The sequence below is a fragment of the Homalodisca vitripennis genome, chromosome 2, assembly GCF_021130785.1.
Source record: "Homalodisca vitripennis isolate AUS2020 chromosome 2, UT_GWSS_2.1, whole genome shotgun sequence".
In the NCBI taxonomy this organism is placed as follows: Eukaryota; Metazoa; Arthropoda; class Insecta; order Hemiptera; family Cicadellidae; genus Homalodisca; species Homalodisca vitripennis.
In genome coordinates this window covers 77,816,531-77,840,562 of record NC_060208.1, presented here as the reverse complement: position 1 = coordinate 77,840,562, position 24,032 = coordinate 77,816,531, and the positions used below count along the sequence as shown (strand labels likewise).

The window sequence follows — 24,032 nt, the reverse complement described above, 5'->3', positions numbered from 1 at the left end:
CTTTATTTATGATGCTACACAGATAGATCAACTTCGTGCAATATTGGATAGGCCATGGCACAAGAGCAGTTGTTCAATGCTAAAAACATCCTTTCTTTATTTATGATGCTACACAGATAGATCAACTTTGTCCAATATTTGATAAGCCATGGCACAAGAGCAGTTGTTCAATGCTAAAAACATCTTTTCTTTATTTATGATGCTACACAGTTAGATCAACTTTGTCCAATATTGGCAAGAGCACAAGAGCAGTTGTTCAAAGCTAATTAAGGATGTCATAAACTTGATGTGGTCTTCAAAAGACAACTTATAGTTGTTTCTTGCATTCAGGTGTGAGTGATTGTGGTATGCACACCACAAAGGTTATCAGTGTAAACACCTGTTGAGATTGGTCTGTTCCAACAATAGATACTAATAATATTGTATTGTGTTTTGTGTGCAACCACCCCGTAATGAGATTATTGTTTAGCACAGAGTTCTCAAAAAGTTTTATGTTATTTAAGGGAATAACCACTAAAATTCTTAAAGCAACTACATGCATTTCTTTAGAAGGACAATCAGAATAGCTTTGATTGAACAGGATCAGGCAGTCCTGTACTTATCTCATTTTCGGAATATGCATAAATTTTAAAAAGTCAGTATTGTGATTACAAGGGTCCTTCGAATAATTCTTGTCCTTTTCTATCATTATCTGTTAGCTATTTGTTTACATTACTTGTGTTTTTGTCAATTATAAAATAAATTATATAAACAGCACAGAAAATCATGTGTGAAACATTGATGGATAGCTGCCGGTTAAAAAAAATCATACTATCAACAGTGTAGTCTCTTCTAAAAAGATGAACTATGATCTTTGGAAGATAATAAAAAAGATAAAAAAATTTCAATATGACATTTCAAATTTAATATTTAAAATGTATAACCACAAAAATTATAATCAAATGCAAGTTTCCTAAACTTTAAGCTTTACCAATATCTGTATCATTCAGTTTTTTTTTTTTTATGAACATGAATCATACAAAAATAGGCACACATAAATCAATTTTAAATATCAAGAGCTAATATGACAACAGTTCAATGTAATAAACAAATCATTTCATAACACTCAATAAGATGTTTCCAGATATGTTTTTGTTTGATTGGGAACTGTAGTTAAGAGATTGTTATCAGTAAAGCATCCAGCATAGTGTTTAGGTCTTTAAATCCAACAAGTACACCATTGGAGAAGTTTAGGTGATTAGCAACTGTCTTTATTGTGTATAAGAATGTAATTTTGTTTAGAATGTACATAATTGTTATTAATTTTCTTAATGAACAGAAACTGGCACAGTTTTCTATAATCATTATTTCCAATTTTTTTCATTCATTTATTAATAATTTAAGGTTTGTCTTCAATTTCCTCTTTCTAAAAATATAAATTTAATTATTTACTATTTTAATTGCACTGCTCTACAAGCTGGCTATAGAGAATAAACATTGAGTTCAATTAATTATATAAGAACAATTTTAACTTCAATTATATTTGCAATCTTATTTTTGATTATAGGATTATCAAAGACATTTCATTTCAAATAATGATTAACAAGCATCAAAATGCTTTACATTTTTCTTTTAAAGTGCATACTTTCTAAATAAACAATCAAATAAAATTTCCACTTTATTTGCAAAACAAACAACAATATTTAAAACATTAAAGAGTATTCAGATGTGAATAAAATTTAGAATAACATAACTCTCACAATTCTATAACCAAAAATAAAAGTATAAAAGTGTTTTAGGTCGAAGACTGTTCTAATGGAAATAAAATTAAGATGATGCCAAGTACACCTGATGGAATTCAATTTATACTTAAAATACTTGTTGCACATTTCTAAAGAAATTATATAAACATAAAAAACTGTTATTATAGTATGAGTCCATCTCATTTAGAGGGTTCAGCTATTAGAATAAAATAAATACTGATGGTGCTTTAATTTCATACGATTTTCGTCCCAAAGTTTGGTAAGGTTCAGTTTGACATTGTAGCAATTAATTAATTTTAAAACTTTAAGTATTATTCCCTTTTTTAAATAAGATTATAAAAACACCTAAAATTGACTAAACACTATATAAAAGCTATGACATCACGAGGTTCACTCTCTACTGAATGAATAATACAATCAAGGATGACAGTATTGCAGCCGTTTACCATGATACAGAATAACTAAGTTATTTTTTGTAGCACTCAACAATCCTAGTGTCTTTAACACTATCATTCTTTTAAGTCATCCACCATTAATAATAATCTTTGGAGTATTCCCCAAACAGGGAACTAAACTCCTCAGGATATTAAGTTAAATCTTTTCCACAAACCTTACTATGACGAACGGGAGAGTTTGAGATTAGTGCCCAAATTCTTCCTCACGGATCTCAATAGGAGGCAGCCCCTACCCCTAGCCCCAGCGCTAAGTTTCTTACAGGACTAAGTGCACTTTATAATCTTCTTTTCCTAAGAGAACAAAAAAAACCCTTAACACTAAAGGAGCTCATCGCACTTTATTAACCATACTCCGTAATAAACAAGACATATTGCAAGTTTATCCCTTGTGTTGGATCTTGAAGTGCACAATTGAAGGATTGTGAAAACATCTCTTCATGTAGATTACACAGGATGGCTGCTTGGTAAAACCAGACAGACCTATTTTGTAGTCTGGGAGTCTCTAATATTGAAAGGATGTAAGGAGCTTGTTTTAAATGTCTTTGTAGCCAACTTATTTTTTTAGGGATCTCTTCAGACTGACATGGACTCTAAGATACCAGAAGTCGAGTCTGTGACAGTGTAAGATTTCAGATGCTGCACTAAGGAGAAAGTAAAATGGAGCTAAGTTCAACACTCACATTGAACCAACCCTTCCCACTATAACTATACTATGTATAAAAACTCGGTTGCTCTACAGTGCTTTGAGATCATGTCTAAAACATCATAGTGGACTCAATTGTGTACCTAATTAGATGAGAACACCTCTTCATCTAGATTACACAGAATGGCTGTTGGTAAAGATGAACAGGCTTCTTTTGTAGTCTGTTCAATATTAACACAGCAAAACAATCTAATACAAGAGTTTCGATAATTTCAAAAGTGTTAATATTTTTGTTTAAAATACAAACTAATGTATCATCAGCAAATGAGCATAGTATTGAATATTGTGGTGTAAAAGTAGTGTTATTTTATGCACATAAAAAATATTCAACTTTATGATACTAGGTTATTTTTTATATGTAAAGGAAATAAATGTAAAAAAGTTTCAGGGATAGCTTTGTTTTACTATCTTTTTTTAATTTTCCGATGTAAAAATTTTAGTAACTAATCATTTTATTTTATTAGGATGACACCAAACATGACAATGGAACGTGCACCAGATCTAGTGGCTTTTGACTGGTTAGAGTATTCAGTGTTTGGTGCAGTTCTGGCGCTGTCAACTGCCATCAGTCTGTACCACGGACTGAAATCTGGAGCAGGCACCGTTTCCTCCTACGTGCTGGGTGACAAAAGGATGAATGTCTTTCCTGTCACCATGTCCTTGATAGCCAGGTATGTGTCATCTTTACCCTATATACGAAAGTTATAGGAAAATTAAAACAAATTGTTCAATCTTATATGTTTTTCTACACTGTCTCAATTGTGTCTTAGTGACACATTTATATAATATAATGCATTTTTTTAGGCATGCACACTGTTCCTAAAAATAATATAACTAACAGACTAACTGACCTATATTTTATGGGCCATTTATATTATGGAAAAATTCTTCAAAGCACAAGCTAATGTTTTTTTGTGTTCAGAAATTACAAACAAGAATAATGGTAAAATTAAACTGTATAGATTTAGGTTTAAATTATTTAACAAGAATGTGTTATCGTCGTTCCTAAACCAAAGACTTCAATAAACCAGAATATCAATTGGTAACATTTATTCAATACAACTTTGAAATACAATACATTACAAAAGATTGCAATCACAAGCACTGCCAACATACGCTCAGCTGTCCAACAATGATGAGCCGTTCATATATCTATCTCGATTCGTTCTAGAACATGGGTTACTGATTACATATTAAAACACTAAGTTTGGGATGTTGTTTTAATAATAACGTACTTACGTCAAATGCAAACTTTAGCAATGTAATCTATAAACTTATGAAATAATGTTAGCTAGTTGATTGCTTGTTCCTGTTGCACAGAGAGTTTTTATAAATATTTTTTCCTTTACGTAATTATTTATTATTCTACTTTTGTTGATATCTACCTATACTTTAGTTGTTTTTTATTGTTTTTTTATGTAAAGTACAATTTATTTGAATTAATTTTCTGAGTTGTTTCCATACTTGAGTAATTATTGTTGTTTGTTAATCTTTATTTTTATTTTTTGTTATGTTTTGGATATTTATAACTTGTTATATCTTTGGATACTTATTATTTATTATCACATTTTTGTATACCTATTTTGTTACTTTATGTAGATTTTTCATCTGATTGTATTAATTTTATTTTCCGCTGTATTCTACCATCTATGCTTGTCTTTGTAAATTGGCTGCTGCCGTTGGAAATAAATAAATAATTTATTTTAAACATTTGTATTAATGTGCTTCCTTATTTCTTCATTAAGTACAAATTTTATATTAGATTTTAAAATAGCATTTTGATAACCTAGAGATTTGAAGTGTTTTATATATATATACATATATATATATATATATATATATAAGTATAGAAAAAGGATCGCAAAATATTTACAAATGTCTCATGGATAACTTTCTATCTTGGCAATGAAGAAATTGAGATATAAAGAAAATATTAATAAATCAAAATATAATGTGAGGATTAATCATAATCAGTTAAGTAATTTCTTAAATTTAAGGTAGTAATGTAGTAATGTAATCTTAAATTTCTGACAACTCTACAAAATATACCCTTGAACAAAGATGAAATTCTGAACTTCTATTCTATGTTAACTGTAGTGAATTGAAAGACGTATAATTTTTTGTTCACCATTCTTGTTTTTTTATTCTGATCTTTATTTTAGTTGTTACACAATGGAGTTACTGTTAATATATCTATACCCTTCCCCTATAAATCCCAATTTTGAGGGGGGTGTTAAAAAATTTGTACATACCAAAAGTCTTACCTCAGTGAATACTTTTCAGTGGCCAAAACGATTAACTCCATAGTTCAATGGTTTACCACTAGAATGCACTCACTATTCACTCAGGCAACAGCATTTTACCAGTTGTGTCAGAGGCACAGTGAGTAACTCCCTGGCACAGCTGATGTTTATTGTTGGACTGACTTTTGTAAAAAATTATGTTAATGCAATTTTTTGTATCTGCAGTATACAGTGTTTATGTGTGTGTGTAGTATTAATCATTGTATTACCTTATTTCATCCAAGAAATAGCTTAAAATGAGTGAGCTCAGCAGTGAAAGTGACATTTTTGCTGACAACAGATCCAGACTTTATACCAGATTCAGATATATATATATATGTGTGTGTGTGTGTGTGTGTGTGTGTGTGTGTGTGTGTGTGTGTGTGTGTGTGTGTGTGTGTGTGTGTGTGTGTGTGTGTGTGTGTGTGTGTGTGTGTGTGTGTGTGTGTGTGTGTGTGTGTGTGTGTGTGTGTGTGTGTGTGTGTGTGTGTGTGTGTGTGTGTGTGTGTGTGTGTGTGTGTGTGTGTGTGTGTGTGTGTGTGTGTGTGTGTGTGTGTGTGTGTGTGTGTGTGTGTGTGTGTGTGTGTGTGTGTGTGTGTGTGTGTGTGTGTGTGTGTGTGTGTGTGTGTGTGTGTGTGTGTGTGTGTGTGTGTGTGTGTGTGTGTGTGTGTGTGTGTGTGTGTGTGTGTGTGTGTGTGTGTGTGTGTGTGTGTGTGTGTGTGTGTGGTGTGTGTGTGTGTGTGTGTGTGTGTGTGTGTGTGTGTGTGTGTTGTGTGTGTGTGTGTGTGTGTGTGTGTGTGTGTGTGTGTGTGTGTGTGTGTGTGTGTGTGTGTGTGTGTGTGTGTGTGTGTGTGTGTGTGTGTGTGTGTGTGTGTGGTGTGTGTGTGTGTGTGTGTGTGTGTGTGTGTGTGTGTGTGTGTGTGTGTGTGTGTGTGTGTGTGTGTGTGTGTGTGTGTGTGTGTGTGTGTGTGTGTGTGTGTGTGTGTGTGTGTGTGTGTGTGTGTGTGTGTGTGTGTGTGTGTGTGTGTGTGTGTGTGTGTGTGTGTGTGTGTGTGTGTGTGTGTGTGTGTGTGTGTGTGTGTGTGTGTGTGTGTGTGTGTGTGTGTGTGTGTGTGTGTGTGTGTGTGTGTGTGTGTGTGTGTGTGTGTGTGTGTGTGTGTGTGTGTGTGTGTGTGTGTGTGTGTGTGTGTGTGTGTGTGTGTGTGTGTGTGTGTGTGTGTGTGTGTGTGTGTGTGTGTGTGTGTGTGTGTGTGTGTGTGTGTGTGTGTGTGTGTGTGTGTGTGTGTGTGTGTGTGTGTGTGTGTGTGTGTGTGTGTGTGTGTGTGTGTGTGTGTGTGTGTGTGTGTGTGTGTGTGTGTGTGTGTGTGTGTGTGTGTGTGTGTGTGTGTGTGTGTGTGTGTGTGTGTGTGTGTGTGTGTGTGTGTGTGTGTGTGTGTGTGTGTGTGTGTGTGTGTAAGTTCCAACTTCATTCAAATCATGTAGAGGCCTGAAAAATAATAATAAAATAGTGGACCTTCCTACTCATTAGTATTACTTGATACTGTAATTAGTGGGGAGGGGGGCACGTTAGTAATTGTTTATCTCATCAATGGAAAAAATAGTATATGGGAGTAACATACTTAGTTACAAAATCAGTTCTCATGTTTTTAATGTTGCATGAAAAATCACAAATAATACAAAAATAGTAATTACTTGTCATGTCATTCCAAAATCGTTCACAAAAAAAAGGCTATCTAATTTCACAATACCTCCTTCCAAACCACATTGGATGTGAACCAACCTTGAGGTTTAATTTCTACCTTAACATTTTTTAACGATTTCCTGCACAATTGGGCCACATACAACTGACTATGACTGAACACTGGTTCAGGTAATATACTCCGTCTCAGTCGTTTGACCCTGCAACTTGTCAATCGTCATGCAGAATGGCACTTTGATAGGGAATTGTCTTCGCTTTAATGGACATGAAACAGTAGTGTCATCTGATGGTGAAAGTCAATGCAAGGTAATAATACCCGTTTTTCAACCTCTCTGCCTGAAATAATTTCCAAATCGATTTTCTCTAACATTTTTTGACAATTAGTCTTGTGCCTTTCATTAAATTAAGGTTTCTCAATAGCATTACAACTGCACCTTCCTTCAAAGTCAACTCATGGGATGGTAAGCCAGTCATTTTAAGGCTGTTTAATAATTCAGAAGGAAATTGTAGCAGTTCACTCTCATTTTCAGTTATTCAAGTATTTACACTCATGTAAGTTCAGGATTAATCTAGAAGGAGATCTGAAACCCTTTTATTGATCTCATCACAGTGCTCATTCTTAGGTGTCAGAATTGCATGGTTTGAAAGGTAGGAGGTGTCAAGAAAGAATGATAAATTTTGACCATATATTTTACTGGCAATATCTGAGTCTGAGACCAAGGACAAAGTCAACTCCACTAAACTGCCATCCTTGGTAGGATATTGACCATTATCAATTTCTTGCAGGAAATTAGCAAATTCACATTCATCAGCGTTAGCCCTCATATTTTTGGTGAGTTTGAAAACTTTGAAAAGAAAGCATAAAATGTCATTCAGTTCCGTACTGTAGCAGCTCTAGATGCGTGATATACAGCTGGCAACACTCGCCAGAAATCTCCTCTTAAGATGATGATTTTCCCAACAAATGGTATATCGTTATCCATTATATCTTTCAATAGTCAATTAATACACATTAAGGAGTGTTTGTTGGCCATAGGTGCCTCATCCCAGTTGATTAACTTTGCAGAATGAATTATGGCAGCTTCTTTACTATTAACTTTTAAACTGGATACAAGTATCATGCATACCTAAATTGATACAATTCTGGATTAAACATCTATACACAAATGTTTTTCCAGTACTAACTGGCCCATCTATAAAATATGTCCTGCAAACACTTGTAGAATAGTCTGTGTTGTGGATTGAGTTGAGAACTTCGTCTACAACAAATTGTTGTACTCCCTTTGGTGAAGCCATCATTTGTATTAGTTCATCAACTCGAATCTCTTCTGTAGTTTCTTCCATAGTTTGAGGTAAATTGTCAATAGTAGTTAAATCAAAGGATGACAGACATCAACCATGTAATTTTAGAAATCTTTTAAAATGTTTTGCAAAGCTAACTGATAGGCTACCTCAGCTGTGTAAGAGACTAGGAAACCTTGAGACATTGCCTCACTGAAGAGATTCCATACATTGAAGGCATTTGATGGATTCTGAAATATACATACGTAGGCAAATAACTGTCTAAGCTGATATGGCATTTGAAAGGAAGAAGCCTCTTCTAAAGCATGTTGCCATTCTACATCATCCAATATTAATCCTCAGGCAGTGGCAGCTGTTTTAAAAGTAGGGTAATTCACATTTTTAAAGATCCTCATATCTTAAAAGCTTGTAGCCCCTACTACGTGAAGCAATAATAGCCCTAGATGGTACTGCTCTGAATCAGAAGGTGAATCAATGTACATTCAGCCTATTGTTTTTGTATGAAGTTAAGATTATGCCATTGATTTTTACTTCATCTGTACTAGACGGTTGTTTCAGGATAAATGTAAGGACTTCTTGTAGTAGCATTGCTGTGCAACTTGAATCATTTCATTAACTGTGTATTACATAACTCTGCTTCCTCAGGAACATCATTTTTTAAATAAACATATTGAGAATTAGGCAAATAAACTGGTAACCTAACTACAGTATGCGATTGATCATGCATGAAATATGCAAACATTCTCCAAGCAGCTTCACTTGGTCCAACATATCAAACATTTAAGAATACATTAATTTCATCGTGATTAAACATATCATTTTCAGCAGCTATCTATCTATATTGAAGCAATCTTATATAGAATTTATAGAAATTATAAAAATACTTGTGGATATACTTGATAGGGGGAACACTCAAACAGATCTCCAAATTGATATAGGCATGGAAATATAGCAAGAGGAATGGATTATATGATACAATGAACTGATTAGTAATATCAACAAACTCTCCATTAATGTGTTTAGTTATGGTCGTGCCATTATCTCTTCGCCTATAAAGTGGATAGCCATTTACATTTTCTTATGTTTCCTCAATGGAAAATCTTTCTTACATTTTCCTTCTAGCATGCAAACACAGGAAGGATTGAGATGACCACAGAGTCCATGTACCATATGAATTTTTACTAATTTATAGTTCTTTATTTGAAGAATCGGGAATTTCAGCAGATACAACTTTGTCAATGTCCTCTGGGTTCCTAAACCTAAAATTATCTTCCAATGTTAAAAGCAGGTAAATGTTAGGCAATCCACGTTTTTGGAATTCTACAGTGTACAAAAACGCTTTTAATGTTCCAAAGATCTCCACTTTACAAATTAGTTGTATAAATTCTTCCACTTTAGCATGAAAAACTAGTACCATAATGTCTGGCCTATTATTTGGTGTCTCTCAAGAATGAATGCTATCAGTTATTTCAGACCATTTAGGATTGCAATTAAATGTCATGAAGATGTCTGGCTTGCCAAACCTTCTCACTAATGCCATAGCATCTTGGTAATCCTGCTTCATATTTCTTGAGCTCCCAATAAAAGATGAAGGCAGAACTACAATCCCACCAACTCTTAACTTTTCATGCTCAATCGTCATACCTATAGCATCTGTTAAAGTTATGTATGTTTCTACATGCAATTTAGTTTGTTCCGTTTGGATGTACTTCAGTCTATCTCCTTTAATATGGCAGTAATAGTCCACAAAAATTGCTGAGTAAGTTTTCCAGCATTTATTAGTTTGAAGTCACCCACAGGACCATTCTCTCGGACTGCAATTCTACATAAAAAGTATTCTCACATAGTAACAGTCTTTCGTATTTTAGTTTGATGCACAACTTGAATTGGCATATCTATATGATAACCAGTTTCACCACATGGTCAAATCAAAGCGTAGCACATAGGATCACAATGTATACTATCATAATCTATCTTTTGTAAAGCACCTGCTCTTTCATAAACAGTTATATGTCTATGAGAAGGAGGTGCTCCATCAGCTGTTTCAAACACTGCAGCAATTTCAGAAGTAGTAGGATCATTATAATGCCGCTGATCTGATGGTTCATAGTAGAATCGCATAACAACATTTGTTGGTGAACAATAATTTTCTTTAAGTGTAAGGGCTTTTTCCTCTTCAAGTTTCTGTTCATGGTTTTGTATGAACGGACATAAGGAGGATTGAATTTACTAAGCAGATCACTCAAGTTGGTAAGCATCTGTTGGCCAAATCTTTGTTAGCATCATGTGACATTCTCATTTGGCTAAATCAAGAATATATAACTGACCATATGAAGTATTTTGGGAATCATCAGGATACAATGGAGAAATTCAGTGGTAAACCATGCCATGGCTTCTAAAGGAATAAGGACCATAGTTATGTGGTAAGTGCATCAAATGAAACAAATGACATTGCATTATTATATTGGCGAATATTGTTCCTGAAATTTTTAGATCTTTCAGGTGGAAGTTTGATTTTTTTCATCCTAGCAACAGAGAGTGAACTATCCAGCTCTATTCTTCTAAGATTTGAGATACAATACTGAGCAATACTGACAATCTCCCTCAAGACCACCTACAGAGTAAGGACTGACATCTGAAGTAGTATCAGAAACCGCCCTTGAAGTAAATTTAAATTTCTTACTACTCCTAAATACTTTGCTTTCTGGCTCTTTTTGGGTTTTGTCCTTTGCCTAACGGCAGCCAGTCAGAGTGGCCTTGCCTTTAGTCCTCTTAATGTCAGAATCAACAACTACAGAACTTTTATTAAGTGCTTCCCCCATAGGTGTTGCCCATTATCTCGGTTTCCAGAGAATAGTCATGAAGTCATGAATAGTCCCTGCAGAACCATAATTAGGAATTTTGTCACCTTTTTCCTGATTAACTCTAAACAAACAATTTGGAAAAAGCTCATTCACACTGTGAAGTTCAGCATGTTCTGCATACTGGCCATTGGCACTCATTACACGTTTATAATCAGTAGCATTTTTAATACTTTGCCCATATGTTTCATCGCCAACAATTACATTTTTAAATCATGCCATTTCTTAGCAGTGTGGTCAATAGCAGTCAAACGGACCTCATGGTGTCTATCTTCAGTTCCACATAAGTAACAAAGATTGCCCGAAATAAACATTTACCGTCACCCATAATGGGAATCACTTCAAAATTGTTGATGGTTCACCCATGCTTGGTTGAACCACATGCCATTAAATTAGGATTAGCTGGTGCAGGTACCAGTCGTCTTCTTTTAGAGGAAGAAGGATCAGATGTCATCAAATCAGCATCATCAAGGACTTGTCTTTTTCTTGTGGTTAAAGGACCACATATCATTAAATTAGTTTACTCTAAAATTTTCATTTTCACTATTCCTACAAGCGTCTTTTGTTTGCCTTCAAAGACCCGTAATTCAAAGTACAAAATATTCACAAAATTTATAAAGCAACTAAACACATGTGTAAAGGGGCGAGACCAACAGCTACATTAAACTTACATGAACAGGTTAAAATAATCTAATGTAAACAAACTTACAGCTGGCACTGAATGTAAACAAACCTCTCTTGAAATTTAGGTTAGGCTAAATCTTCTCAGTCTCAACCAATTTGCGTAATCAGTAGCTTGAAAAGAAGCCCACATTTCACTGAGTGTTCTTAAATAAAAACAAAGTATATTAATACCAGAGAAATTGAAAAAGAAATGGTAACAGTACGTTTCACAAACTCATAAGAAATATATATAAGGAAAAGTTTTACGTTTTTGAGTAAAACATGAAAAATACCAAAGCTAAGTAACTTTTAATACTTGATGCCTGAACTTAAACAAATACCTTTAATTTAAATCCAAAATGAAGGAAATCGGCTGGATAGAACTGCTGTACTGAATGTCATTAGATTTTCATAAATTCTTTTATTTATAGATTAGGCTTTAATGAAGTTCGCCAACTAAATGACAATGATGTCTTATGTGAGAAAAACATATTCACTGACTTGAGTTTTAATCTGTGAAATGAAGAGTTTTGAAGAAATGCAGACAGATATAAAATGAAAGCAAAGAAAGGCACAAGCTTTCCTCTCCAAAACCCAACTGTTTATGGATAACTATGGTAATTAAACAGTAAGTTATAAGTTTTAATGTAAAAGTTCGATAGTGAAATATTCTCAATTCTCCAATTCTTTTTCCAGTCATGTATCAAGTGTGACAGTGATAGGAGTACCATCGGAGGTGTACATGTATGGGACGCAGTATTACACTGTCATCATCAGTGGAGTGATTGTGACTATCATCAATACCTGCTTCTTCATTCCTGTCTTTTACAAGCTCCAGCTCACTTCTCTCTACGAGGTAAGATGTGTGTCAACATCTGATACATTGTCGTTTGCAGTTATTTCTTCTTAGAAAATATAGGCAGTAAATTAATTAGGAACTAAACACAATAAAAGTTGGAAATGAACTTTCCAATCAGCATTACATAATTGGTAATAATTAATAATTGCATGAAAATATGTCTGTGATACTGCTTTGATAATACAATTTTATAGTTATTTAAGAAAATATTTGGGTTAAAATATCATTTTTTATATTTAAAACGTTAGTCCTTTTAACAGATGCAAACTCATTTCTCTAGTCTCATACTGGTGCACACCCTGGTCAGATTCTGCATTGAACTGTCACTTGCACACTTAAATCGAAAGTAAAGGGTAACAATAATAGAGTTAGAGTTTAGATAGGAATCCAGGCTCTTTGAAGGCAATTTTACATTATTCTTTGCATAAATTTGACAAATTTATATTTAGAAAAGGCTTTATAATTTCAGACTATAAGGCCAAACTTAGACATTTTAGTTTGATAATTTGGCAGTGTATGGTAATTTCTTTGTACAGTGTTGTAATGTATCACTTCAAGTCTAAAAGGAAATAGTGTTTACAGCATTAACCTTTTAGGTAGATTTTGTATAAAAATTGGCCTATTACAACTATTCTCATGGTAGACTTATGCCAAATTTCTACATAACTTCCAATATATATATTTTGGAAATTATACATTTCCCACAAAAAACATGAACAAGTTGAAACTTACAAAAATGTATCTTTTAAATATCTCAGCTGTTTTTTTGGGCTTGGTACACCACAGGAAATAGTGTTTACAGCATTAACCTTTTAGGTAGATTTTGTATACAAATTGGCCTATTACAACTATTCTCATGGTAGAATTATGCCAAATTTCTACATAACTTAAAATATATATATATATAATATATATTTTGGAAATTATACATTTCCCACAAAAAACATGAACAATTAGAAACTTACAAAAATGTACCTTTTAAATATCTCAGCTGATTTTTTGGCCTTGGTACACCACTTTGTTCTTATATGAGGGCCATAAAAATATTTAAAATTCAGAAATCTGTTACTTATGAACCAAGAAAAAAAAGCAATATTATTTTGGAATGTATATAGCACATCCTAAATCTATACTGTAGAAAATAAAATAACATTTTTTTAGTTTTGATGAAAGTATAAAATTATGTTTTTGCTTATATTAACCAATACCTTTGAGGTTTTGCTGGTTCTTAATAGATTTAAAAGCCTACTTCACGCATACAGCTAGTAGTTCTCTGCTTGTGATTGATTTCCTGTAATTGGTGTTTTCCCTCTTTATATAATTCTCTGTAAATATAAAAACCTCTTTGAATTGTTCTTAACTTAGTCTAAAATACCATCTGAATCTTTCTTTGCCTCCCTCTAAATCTGCTATTAAATGGTGGAATTACCAGACTTTTCTTTTTTTATTAATGGGTTGCACCCAAAGTTACTGATTACTAAATGATATAGTATGACTGTATTTTCGTCATCACTGCAGGAACTTTCAGCAGCAGCCCTTGGTACACTTCTCACAAAATCTCTGTTACAACAAGGTACACTAAATGATGTTATGTCAATGTTTCTCTGATGGAGGTCGCAACTCAACAGAAAGACAAGATGGAAACCAATTCATGCGTCCATCCACTGGATGGATGTTTATGGTATAAGGTAGTACTTCGTGGACGCCCAAGGCATAAAATCCGCCCAGTAGATTGATGGATGGATGTTCGGTGTGAGACGGCCTTTACGTGTATATATATATATATATATATATATATATATATATTAAAACTTCACACATCATTACTATACAATAAAATATCTGTTTTTTTGTAAATATGTAATTTTTCATCATGTCAAGAAACGGCTCACCAGGTTCTGAAGAAAATAATACCATAAATAATACCAAAGTAAAGTTTATTATGGGATATATTATGAGAACACTATGCAGTAAATCTGATCTTAAACAATCAAATCTTTAAGAAATGGTGGCATATATTGTTCCTTATATCCAGTGTCACTGGTTGGGGTTTAACTATTGTAACTAATTAAAAGAATTCACAACAATGCTATTTTCAACAAGACTGCCATTTTGTATAGATTGATCCATTCCAAATTCATAATTTTAATTGTCACTAAAAAGTGAATGAGAGATTTTTACTGTGATATTCTTGTTCATGAAATAAAAATAAATATAGTAGGGTGCAAAGTTAATGTTAAAAGTTGGTAACCAACGTGATTTCGGCGTACTCTTACCCTCCCTAGCTAAATGGACTCTGCTACATGTACTTAATGAACAAAAATGTGAATTTGGGAAAGATTTAATCAGTAGACTTCAAATTTTGTTTGAAACATCATTTCTACATAGACTATAATGAATTCTAGAATTAAATAGACTAGAATACAATGATGGTGCATGTCCACCATGAAATCTAGCTGAGCGTTACGTAAGCCAATCACTCAGACATGAATTCCTTTTTGTCTGCCAGGAGGGGGGTGTAAAAATTTCTTTCCTGTATGATTTTCTGTCTGTCTATTGTCTGCAGGATATCTTGAGAATGAAATTGGCTACAGATTTTACATTTTGCAAGCTAAATCAGTGAAGCTTGTACGCAACATGTGACATGGCGTACACCTAACTTGTATTTATTTAAAACTAAATAATAATTTGTAATATTAGTATGATAGTATTATATCAATCATTTTTATGTGTTTAAATGAATAACAAATTGACACACGAGTTAGATTACTTAAATTACTACTATCTGAAATGTAACTGCATTTATGCTATTACATTTAGGCAGTAAGTCTATATCTATTCATTTACTATGATCCAACCAATAAAGAAGAAAAATCAGCTCGTCTGAACTAGAGGGGCATTGTAAAAAAGAAAATTATTTAGACAAAGGTAATATCAAATTACATAATAATTTAAATTTATATATAATTAAATCTAACAATGTCTTACTCAAACAAAAAATACATGTGGACGTTTATGTTTGACAATTAATTGTTTTTACTTGTAGTATCTGGAGTTGCGGTTCAGTCATGGCGTTCGAGTGTTTGGCTCATCAATTTTTTCTCTTTATTTGGTAAGAATAAAAGGATTAAATTCAAATAAACTAATAACTACGTAATGTGGAAGATAATTCAGTATGTACTTTAAGTATAGAATTTAGATTTTACTGAATTTACAACAGGCCATATTCTACATTGTTATCAGTAGATTTAAAAAGCAATATACAGCAAACAGCACAAACAGCAAAATACAAGACGAAAGACAAACATAGTTTAATACAAACATACACCTGTTTATTAAGATTAATTCTCAAGCTCTGTAATTGTAAAATACCATACTTAAATAGAGTTTGAACTTTTTATAACTAATTTTCATTCTTATCACCCCTTTCTTTGTGTAATATTGTTTTAGAACCAAATATAAAATACTGCTCAGGTGAAAAATAACAGAAACATTTAATTCTGTGAAGAAAACGATATATTTGTAAACTTTAATATTTTTAACTCTTTTTATTTTATAAACTATTCTGTATTGCTTCACTTAGTGCAGCATTGAAAAGTTTTCGAGGTCCATACAGTATTTGATTTTTTCAATTATTTATAGTGTACATTAAACAATAAAAAAAATTTCAACCCAAAATTATAATGCATTTATAAAAATTAGATATTTTCACATTAATGTTTGGAGTTTTTCGCCATTTTTGCATATATAATTTCAATTACTATGTTTTCAGTTGTTTTACATTCCAGTGGTTCTTTATGTGCCGGCATTAGCTCTGAATCAAGGTAAATGTATTTCTTTTTATATCTAAAAGAGTTTATTAAAAATATCAAGCATGACATGAACTCTTGAATATTGATTATAATTTTATAAACAATTCATCTACGTGAAATTGATAATTAATTTTGAAAATCAGCCTTTTGTGTTACGAGACACAATCATGTGCTGTTTCAATACTTGATGTATTTGAAAATAAAAAATATTTCTATTTGTATTCATCTGTATATCAGAAATTCACTATATTTAGTTTTTAATAACACTTTTTAGTTACATAATTATTATTTCTTTCCTCTAAATTACCACTTATATGTGTAACAAAATTAATTCTTTAAATAAATAATTACTAGGTATGGTTAAAAGTCGTCAAAAAGTTATTTGGAATTTAATTTGGAATAGTTTCAAGTTTGAATATGATAAAATAATGCAAGTAACTATAAACAGATACATCAAAATCTATAATGTTATTTATAAACAAATAATTATAAACAGATATTATACAAATACACGCAAATATTATAAACAATAAACATAACATATTCAACAATGTATGATTGAATAATCCATCTCAGAAAGATTCATTTTTACAATTTTTCAATTTGAATATTCTCTTATTTGTATAAGATAACATAACTAGAAATGGAAACAGAAATGTGTTACATATTCATAATATTAATTATTTCTAAGGCTTTAAATTGCTATTGCTTAAAAAAATTGAAATGAAAATGTCATGAGTACTATACATGGAATTAATCTCAGACTATGTCCAGATACTCTCATAATAGTACATATGTTCACTATTTTCAGAGAAAAATATATACACATTTCAGAATTTATTGTACACATCTGATCTCAGTGTAGTCTTGTGATGATATCTCTAATAGAGTTTGTAGAATAACAGATTTTTAATCATATGCCACCATTTATGTAACACAAAATGATCTGTACATTTCAAGAATTGGATTCTATCTTCTTCTTCATGTAAAATAAACAAAACCTTAAAGCTTAAGGTTGAGGGAACACCAAATATTAAAAATTAATCAAGACTGTCAATATTTTACCACACACCTAGGACCAGCTTGTGTGTGTGTGTGTGTGTGTGTGTGTGTGTGTGTGTGTGCGCGCGTGTGCGTGTGTGTGTGTGTTCAAGTTCAAGTTCAAGATTCCTTTATTCAACAAAATTTAACAATACAACAAAAAATACAATTTTACTCCCAGTGCGCTTCAGTCAGCGCGTGCGGGAGTGGAGTTGATGAATGCAGTCTATTTCAGTCCATTTTCACACCACTTGCTGTACATATCAAATTATACCATGTAATTACTCATCTTAAATATATTTATCCAATTTAAATTAATTTAAAGGTCTATAAACATGCAATATAAGTAAATACATAACTAAACATGCATTATTTGTTAATATTTCTGCAGTGCAGGACCATACAACATATGTCCTTTAAATTTTTAAAAATTTAAAAATTTTTCAAAATTTTAAATATAAGACATAACGCCAACAACAAAATGAATAAACGTAACAGAAATATAATAAATATCCTAAATATCAAACAACAATGCAATATATATATATATATATATATATATATATATATATATAACAAGTTAAATAAATAAATAAGTAAACATTAACAGGCTAAATAAATAAATAAGTAAATATTAACAGGTTAAATCAATAAATAAGTAAATATTAACAGGCTAAATAAATAAATAAATATGTAAATATCAACATGCCAATAAATAATTAAATAAATAAAACAAGTAAAGAGTTAACAGTTTGCTATAGGCATGAAATAAAACCAAACAACAATGACACAGTAACTAAGCATGCATATCTGGCAGTTTGCTTACAAACTCAATTGCTTTCATCTTTACTTTTGGCTTCTTTTCAAATATAATATTTTGGCCACTATGCGTCAAGAACCTATTATATATCTGAGGTCCCAGATAGCAAAACTGATGCCTGCTGCGTTCTTTTGTTAACAAAGGTATTTTTAACAACAGGTTTTGACTAGATCTAGTAAAGCGATTAATTTGTCTAAATTCAAATTGGCCAAGATATTTCTGAATATGCATGATTACTGAGTACTGATAAAGCTGTCTAAATCTAAAAATATTATTTTCTACAAATAAGTGGCTCATTCTATCCATGTGCTTTACATTGTAAATTATTCTGAGAGCATTCCTTTGGTTCATAACTATGGTATTTAAATAAGTTGTGAAGGTCCCCCATAGTGCACAATACCAAACCTCAGCAGGCTCTCAAACCAGGAAAGATAGACATTTTTTAATTGATAACTGTATGCAAAATCCCTCAGGTGATAAAGAACATAGTTTACTTTTCTAAGCTTTTTTGACAGGAAATTTATATGGTGATCCCATTTAAGACATTTATCTATGTACAAACCTAAATACTTCACACAATCTACTACTTCTATATTACTACAATAACAATTATATATACATTGGTGCTTGTGACAAAATAAATTATATTCATTTCTTAAAAATTCATTTGAAGAGTGATGGTCAAAAAATATTAAGCATTTAGATTTACTACTGTTAATTAAAATTTTATTGTTTGATAACCAATTAGAAATTTTGTCCAGATCTTTTGCAATTTTGAATTTCACTGCCTCTCTGTTATATGCAGAGCACACTAATGCAGTGTCATCAGCATATGCAAATACCGATGAGTACAATTCCAAGTCCAAAAGATCATTTATGTACACTAAAAACATAATGGGGCCCAACACCCCTCCCTGAGCTGTGCCGTGGTATAATTCTAGAGGACTACTCAAAACTTTGTTTATTTTTACCACTTGCCTCCTACCTTTGCAGAAGGATTCCAGCCAGGAGAGAGCGAGACCACCAAAACCATAGTGCCTGAATTTTTTCAATAAAATTTCTATGTCCAATACATCAAATGCCTTTTGGAAATCCAGATAAACGGCCATAGTGTAACTATAATTATCTGATGGTTTAACAATTGCGGTTACATGCTTTTCTATGGCTAGATCTGTACCCCTACCAGGAAGGAAACCATATTGGTTACTAGAAAACAATGATCTGTTACAAAAATAGTCCAATATCTTATTTTTAATTAATGTCTCAAATACTTTAGCAATGACATTAATCACTGAGATAGGACGGTACGATGACATATCTGAGCTATCACCCAAGGGCGGATCCAGGATTTTTGTGAGGGGGGGGCGGGTCTGAGATTTTGGGAGATTTTTTACACATATGATTCATGTTGGTAGTCAAAGCTCTGTAATTTGACATATAATGTTATTATTGTATACTAATGAAAAAAAGGGCTAAAGTGATAAATGAAAAAACAATGTAATATTTCCAATAAACTGTATATAATCTGACAAAAGTTGTAAAAAATACAAAATTTTATCTTTAAAGTACAAAATCGAGTCTTCTGTTTTTTTGGCTTGCAAATCTGTTAATGACTTTTTCGGGGCATACTTCGATGTCCTTGTGCACGTTTAGCAGAGCGAGTCCAGTCAACCTATCCTCTGCCATCCTTGTTCTGATCCATGACTTCAATTTTCTCAGAGTTGAAAAAGATCGTTCTGCCGTTGCTGTTGGAAAAAAAACAATAAGTTCTAAACAGATTGGCAAAAAAGGTCAAATGTTTCATACCAATGAAAAAAAATACTTTTTACTAACAACCACACGATTTAAGAAAATACTATTAGTTTTTACTGGTTTTAGAAATTATCTGCTAATAAATAATTTTGAAAAAATAGTATAAACAAAAATTACTTACCTATTGAAATTGGAAGAGTAAGCAGAATTTGTACCAAAGCCCTTAGAAGAGGGTAGCTGTTTTCATTTAATGCTTCAAAACATTTCATTGCTTTAGTTATAGTCTTAAATTCATTATAATTAGGAATGTTCTTGAGGGAGCATACTTCGTTCATAAGTTTCAGTAGCATCGTGTTTTTGTTCAATGACACTAAACTGCAATACTTCATTACATATGGGCTCAAAACTAGATTTCATATCCACTATTTTGTCCAAGTTTGTCGGAACGGTTAGGTTCAGCATATAACACTCCAGTGAATCGCTTGAAAATCTATTCTGTCATATCTGCAATAATGTTATCCAGGATTGTTATGTATGCGGATTTTTTCCAATGTTGTATTGTACATTCCCGACTGTCACTGGACGTTGAGGGGTAGTTTGGTCTATTTACTTGCTGTCCCACAATTCTTGGAATACGAACTTCTATGCCCATAGACTCCATAGTCTTTTCAGCAGTATTGAAAATCAGAGAAAAGAATTGATCAGGATTTTGCCTTTTATTCTGAAGTACTTTTATTGTGTGCATTACTTTGTCTCTTGCTGAACACAAGTCTATGGTTTTCTGACTGAAGATATTTTACTAAGAACACAGGTTGCATCCGTTTATATCACTAAGACAATGCATAGTTATTATAAACTCGCAAGTGGAGATAGAGCACAATAAGCAATTTGCTTTGCTTGCTGTTGAGCTATCATTCCACTTTCAGACAATTTTAAAGTGCCTTGGCTATTTTTGTTAGGTCTTCTGTAAACTCAAAAATTGATTCATGCCGTTCTACCCAACGGGGTCTCACAATATCCTCTCATTTGATGTCCCAGTACTTTTTTTCAAAATAGAGTTCCGTTTGGCCGAGGAGGTGAAAAAATCTAGAAATCTCTTTTACAGTGCCTACTGCATTTCTCACGCTTTGGACTTTATTGCACTTTGAAATAGCCAAATTCAATGCATGATTTACTGCAGCCACATAAGGTGCTGTTTATGGCAATTTTTTTAAATTTCTGTCACTGCTCCTCGCATGTCAGACATATTGGACAGAGCATCCATCACAAAACCGATCCCTACACAGTTATTCATGTTCAAACCAAGCTGTTGCATGAATTTCAGCACAGACTGTCCTAAAACCTCACCCCGTGATAACAGGTTCAACTTCTTGATCAGAATAGTTCGTTACCGTGGAGATCAACAAAACCTACAAAGTCTTCTCTTTATAGCATTGTTATACAGGTAACGTAAACTAAGGCTTAGCTGAGAAGTATGAGACGCATCTGTTGATTCGTCAAATATTATGCTATAATATTTTAGCTTCTGATACTCGTTGAGTTATCACTTCCAAAATTTCATCAGAACAACATTTTATAAGGCAGTTAGCTGTTGTCTTGCTGATGTAAGTGGCGTTTTGCTCCTGCAGACTTCAAATGATCTTCAAGCTGAACATCCCCGCTATCTATTCTAAATCGCAAAAGTGCCCTGAAATTGCCGTCATTTTGTACTGGATCATCTCCAACTTCAATCAAACTGCCATCATCCCTATGACCTCTAAGGGGTATGTTCTGCCTACCATGCAACAAAATAGTTTTAATTTTGGCACAAGCCTTGCACGATTCTGCATGGTTTGGGCCTTCCTATTTTCGTTTAACAAATTAAGAATTTCTCCTCAGGGTTTTCAAAAACAGATATAAAATGTTTGGCGTCAATTTCAGCATCTTTGTGATATTGTGTCGCTGCGGTGACTTTTAAATCTCCGTCCTTGCCTGAGAGTTTAGCATATTTCTGTAGAGGTTCAGTAACTAATTTCTTTAAAGAAACTGTTATGCTGTCCTCCAACTACTAACTTTAACTTTTGATGGCATAGTACTGCACAAAATTTACAAAATAGCCCTTGCTTAGCTTCTGAAAAAACTAACCATGGATACTTTTCAAAATGGCCAATATTAGCTTTTCTTTGTTCTTCCGTCCTCGTTTTACATGAGAGGGATGTAGGAAACTTAAAGTCCTTTTTAGGCTTCCAATGATTAGTAAAAAATACTATACTTAGTAATGGTCCACTCATCTTAGAGATGTTGTATAATTGTGAGACCCGATGTCGAAAGAGCACATGTTTTCGGAGATACTAACTTGTGAATTGGAGGATGATGGCGCCGATTGTGGTGGCAGCGGCACGTCTGTAACCTCATGCTGGGTGGAAACCTCAACATTTGAAGAAGGAACTTCACTGTCTAACTTTGGTCTTTTAACAAGATAACGATCCATATTGCACAAAAATCTGTTAACACTCAAAAAGCTATTAAACACAAGCGAACGGGTACTTCACGATATTCACGAACGTACGCACTGAATCAACTGAGTGGCCGTAGTAGGCGGTGTGGTGTAGGCCTATCGTTGGGGCGGGCGGACTAGGACGACTCATGCGCACGCACCGCTCCCCCACCCCTTCCGGTGATCATACGCACTGTTACCACCTCCCCTCTACTCATACACGAATTAAATCTACAATCTTAAGTACAAAATGTAAGTTTGAAACACCGACAGTACCAATTACGAATAGTGTGGCCGATGAAAGCACCCTTTACTAACGAACAATATAGTATTACTTTAAGCTTAAATCTTTTATAAACAAACAAAAATTTTGAATTTGTGACTACCGAGGGGGGGGCGCGCGCCCCTCGCGCCCCCCCCTCTGGATCCGCCCTTGCTATCACCAGACTTAAAAACTGGTACAACAGAGGCTATCTTAAATTCATCTGGTACTCGTCCTTGATTTAATGATTTTTTAAACATGCTGTACAAAAGAGGAGCAAATATATCTAAGTTACTTTTCACTACAACTATACTTATGCCATCAACACCTGTACTTCGCTTATTTTTCATTGACTTAATAACATTAACAACATCTTCAAAGGTACAATCAAATTTATCAAACAATATTTCATGCTCATTATGATTATCAATGAACAAATCACACCCAAATGCCTCATGTTTCAATTTAGAAATTACAGTAGTGTAGTATTTATTAAATTCATTACCAACCAAAATTTCATTACCTGCTACATTGACCAACCTATCTGCTATTTTCATGGCATCTAATGATTTCTTTTTATTTTTAACAATTCCTTTAATAACACTCCAGTACTTCCTTGAATCACCCTTACAGTCATCAATCAAGGAAGAATAATAAGCAATTTTTGCTCTCCTAATTTGACTAGTTACATATTTTGAAAAATTATTACATTCATATTTTAAATCTAAGTTGTATTTATTCCTAGAATAAGTCTTATATAGACTATTTTTCCTATTAATTAATCTAATTAGGCTATCTGTAACCCACTCCTTTCTTCTTTTATTTTTACTATTTAATTTTTTGAGGGTACAAGAAGCTAAATAACAATCATTATAGGTTTTATAAAAATTAGCTACACTTAAATCAATATTATTTACACTATACACATTATTCCAGTCAGCCAACTGTAATTGCCTTTTAAACATTGCGTTATCTACTATTCTACAATATTTTGGATGCTCTACATTTTTTAAAAACTCTGATAAAGAAATATGCAAAGCATAATGATCAGTAATATGCACCTATATATATTATATATGAAAAAGTTGTATTAAAGAGACTGATGGACTACCTTAAACAACAAAACTTGCTAACTAATAGTCAGCATGGGTTTGTGAAAGGCAGATCCACAACAACTGCAATTGCTGAGCTGGCAGAGTTCATTTGCGATCAACTGGAAGCAGGAAAGCTTGTGACTGGCATAATGCTTGACTTCAGCAAAGCCTTTGATTGCCTGGGACACAACCTCATCCTGCAAAAACTT

General features: G+C 33.0%; 1 protein-coding gene across 3 annotated transcripts in view; it reads left to right on the top strand.

Moving 5' to 3' along the window:
* Positions 1-1,115: 1,115 nt before the first annotated feature.
* Positions 1,116-24,032, top strand: part of LOC124354212 (sodium-coupled monocarboxylate transporter 2-like) — a 51,931-nt gene continuing 29,014 nt past the window's right edge. The window contains exons 1-5 of one of the 3 annotated variants that reach the window (XM_046804499.1): positions 1,116-1,233; positions 3,365-3,571; positions 12,404-12,563; positions 15,613-15,678; positions 16,339-16,390. In XM_046804499.1, coding sequence (XP_046660455.1) covers positions 3,366-3,571; positions 12,404-12,563; positions 15,613-15,678; positions 16,339-16,390 — 484 coding nt within the window. In that variant the 5' untranslated portion in view covers positions 1,116-1,233; position 3,365. Of the gene's footprint in view, positions 1,234-1,275; positions 1,384-3,364; positions 3,572-11,990; positions 12,325-12,403; positions 12,564-15,612; positions 15,679-16,338; positions 16,391-24,032 lie in introns of those variants that run through there. The other 2 variants (XM_046804498.1, XM_046804500.1) reach the window with 2 other exon arrangements.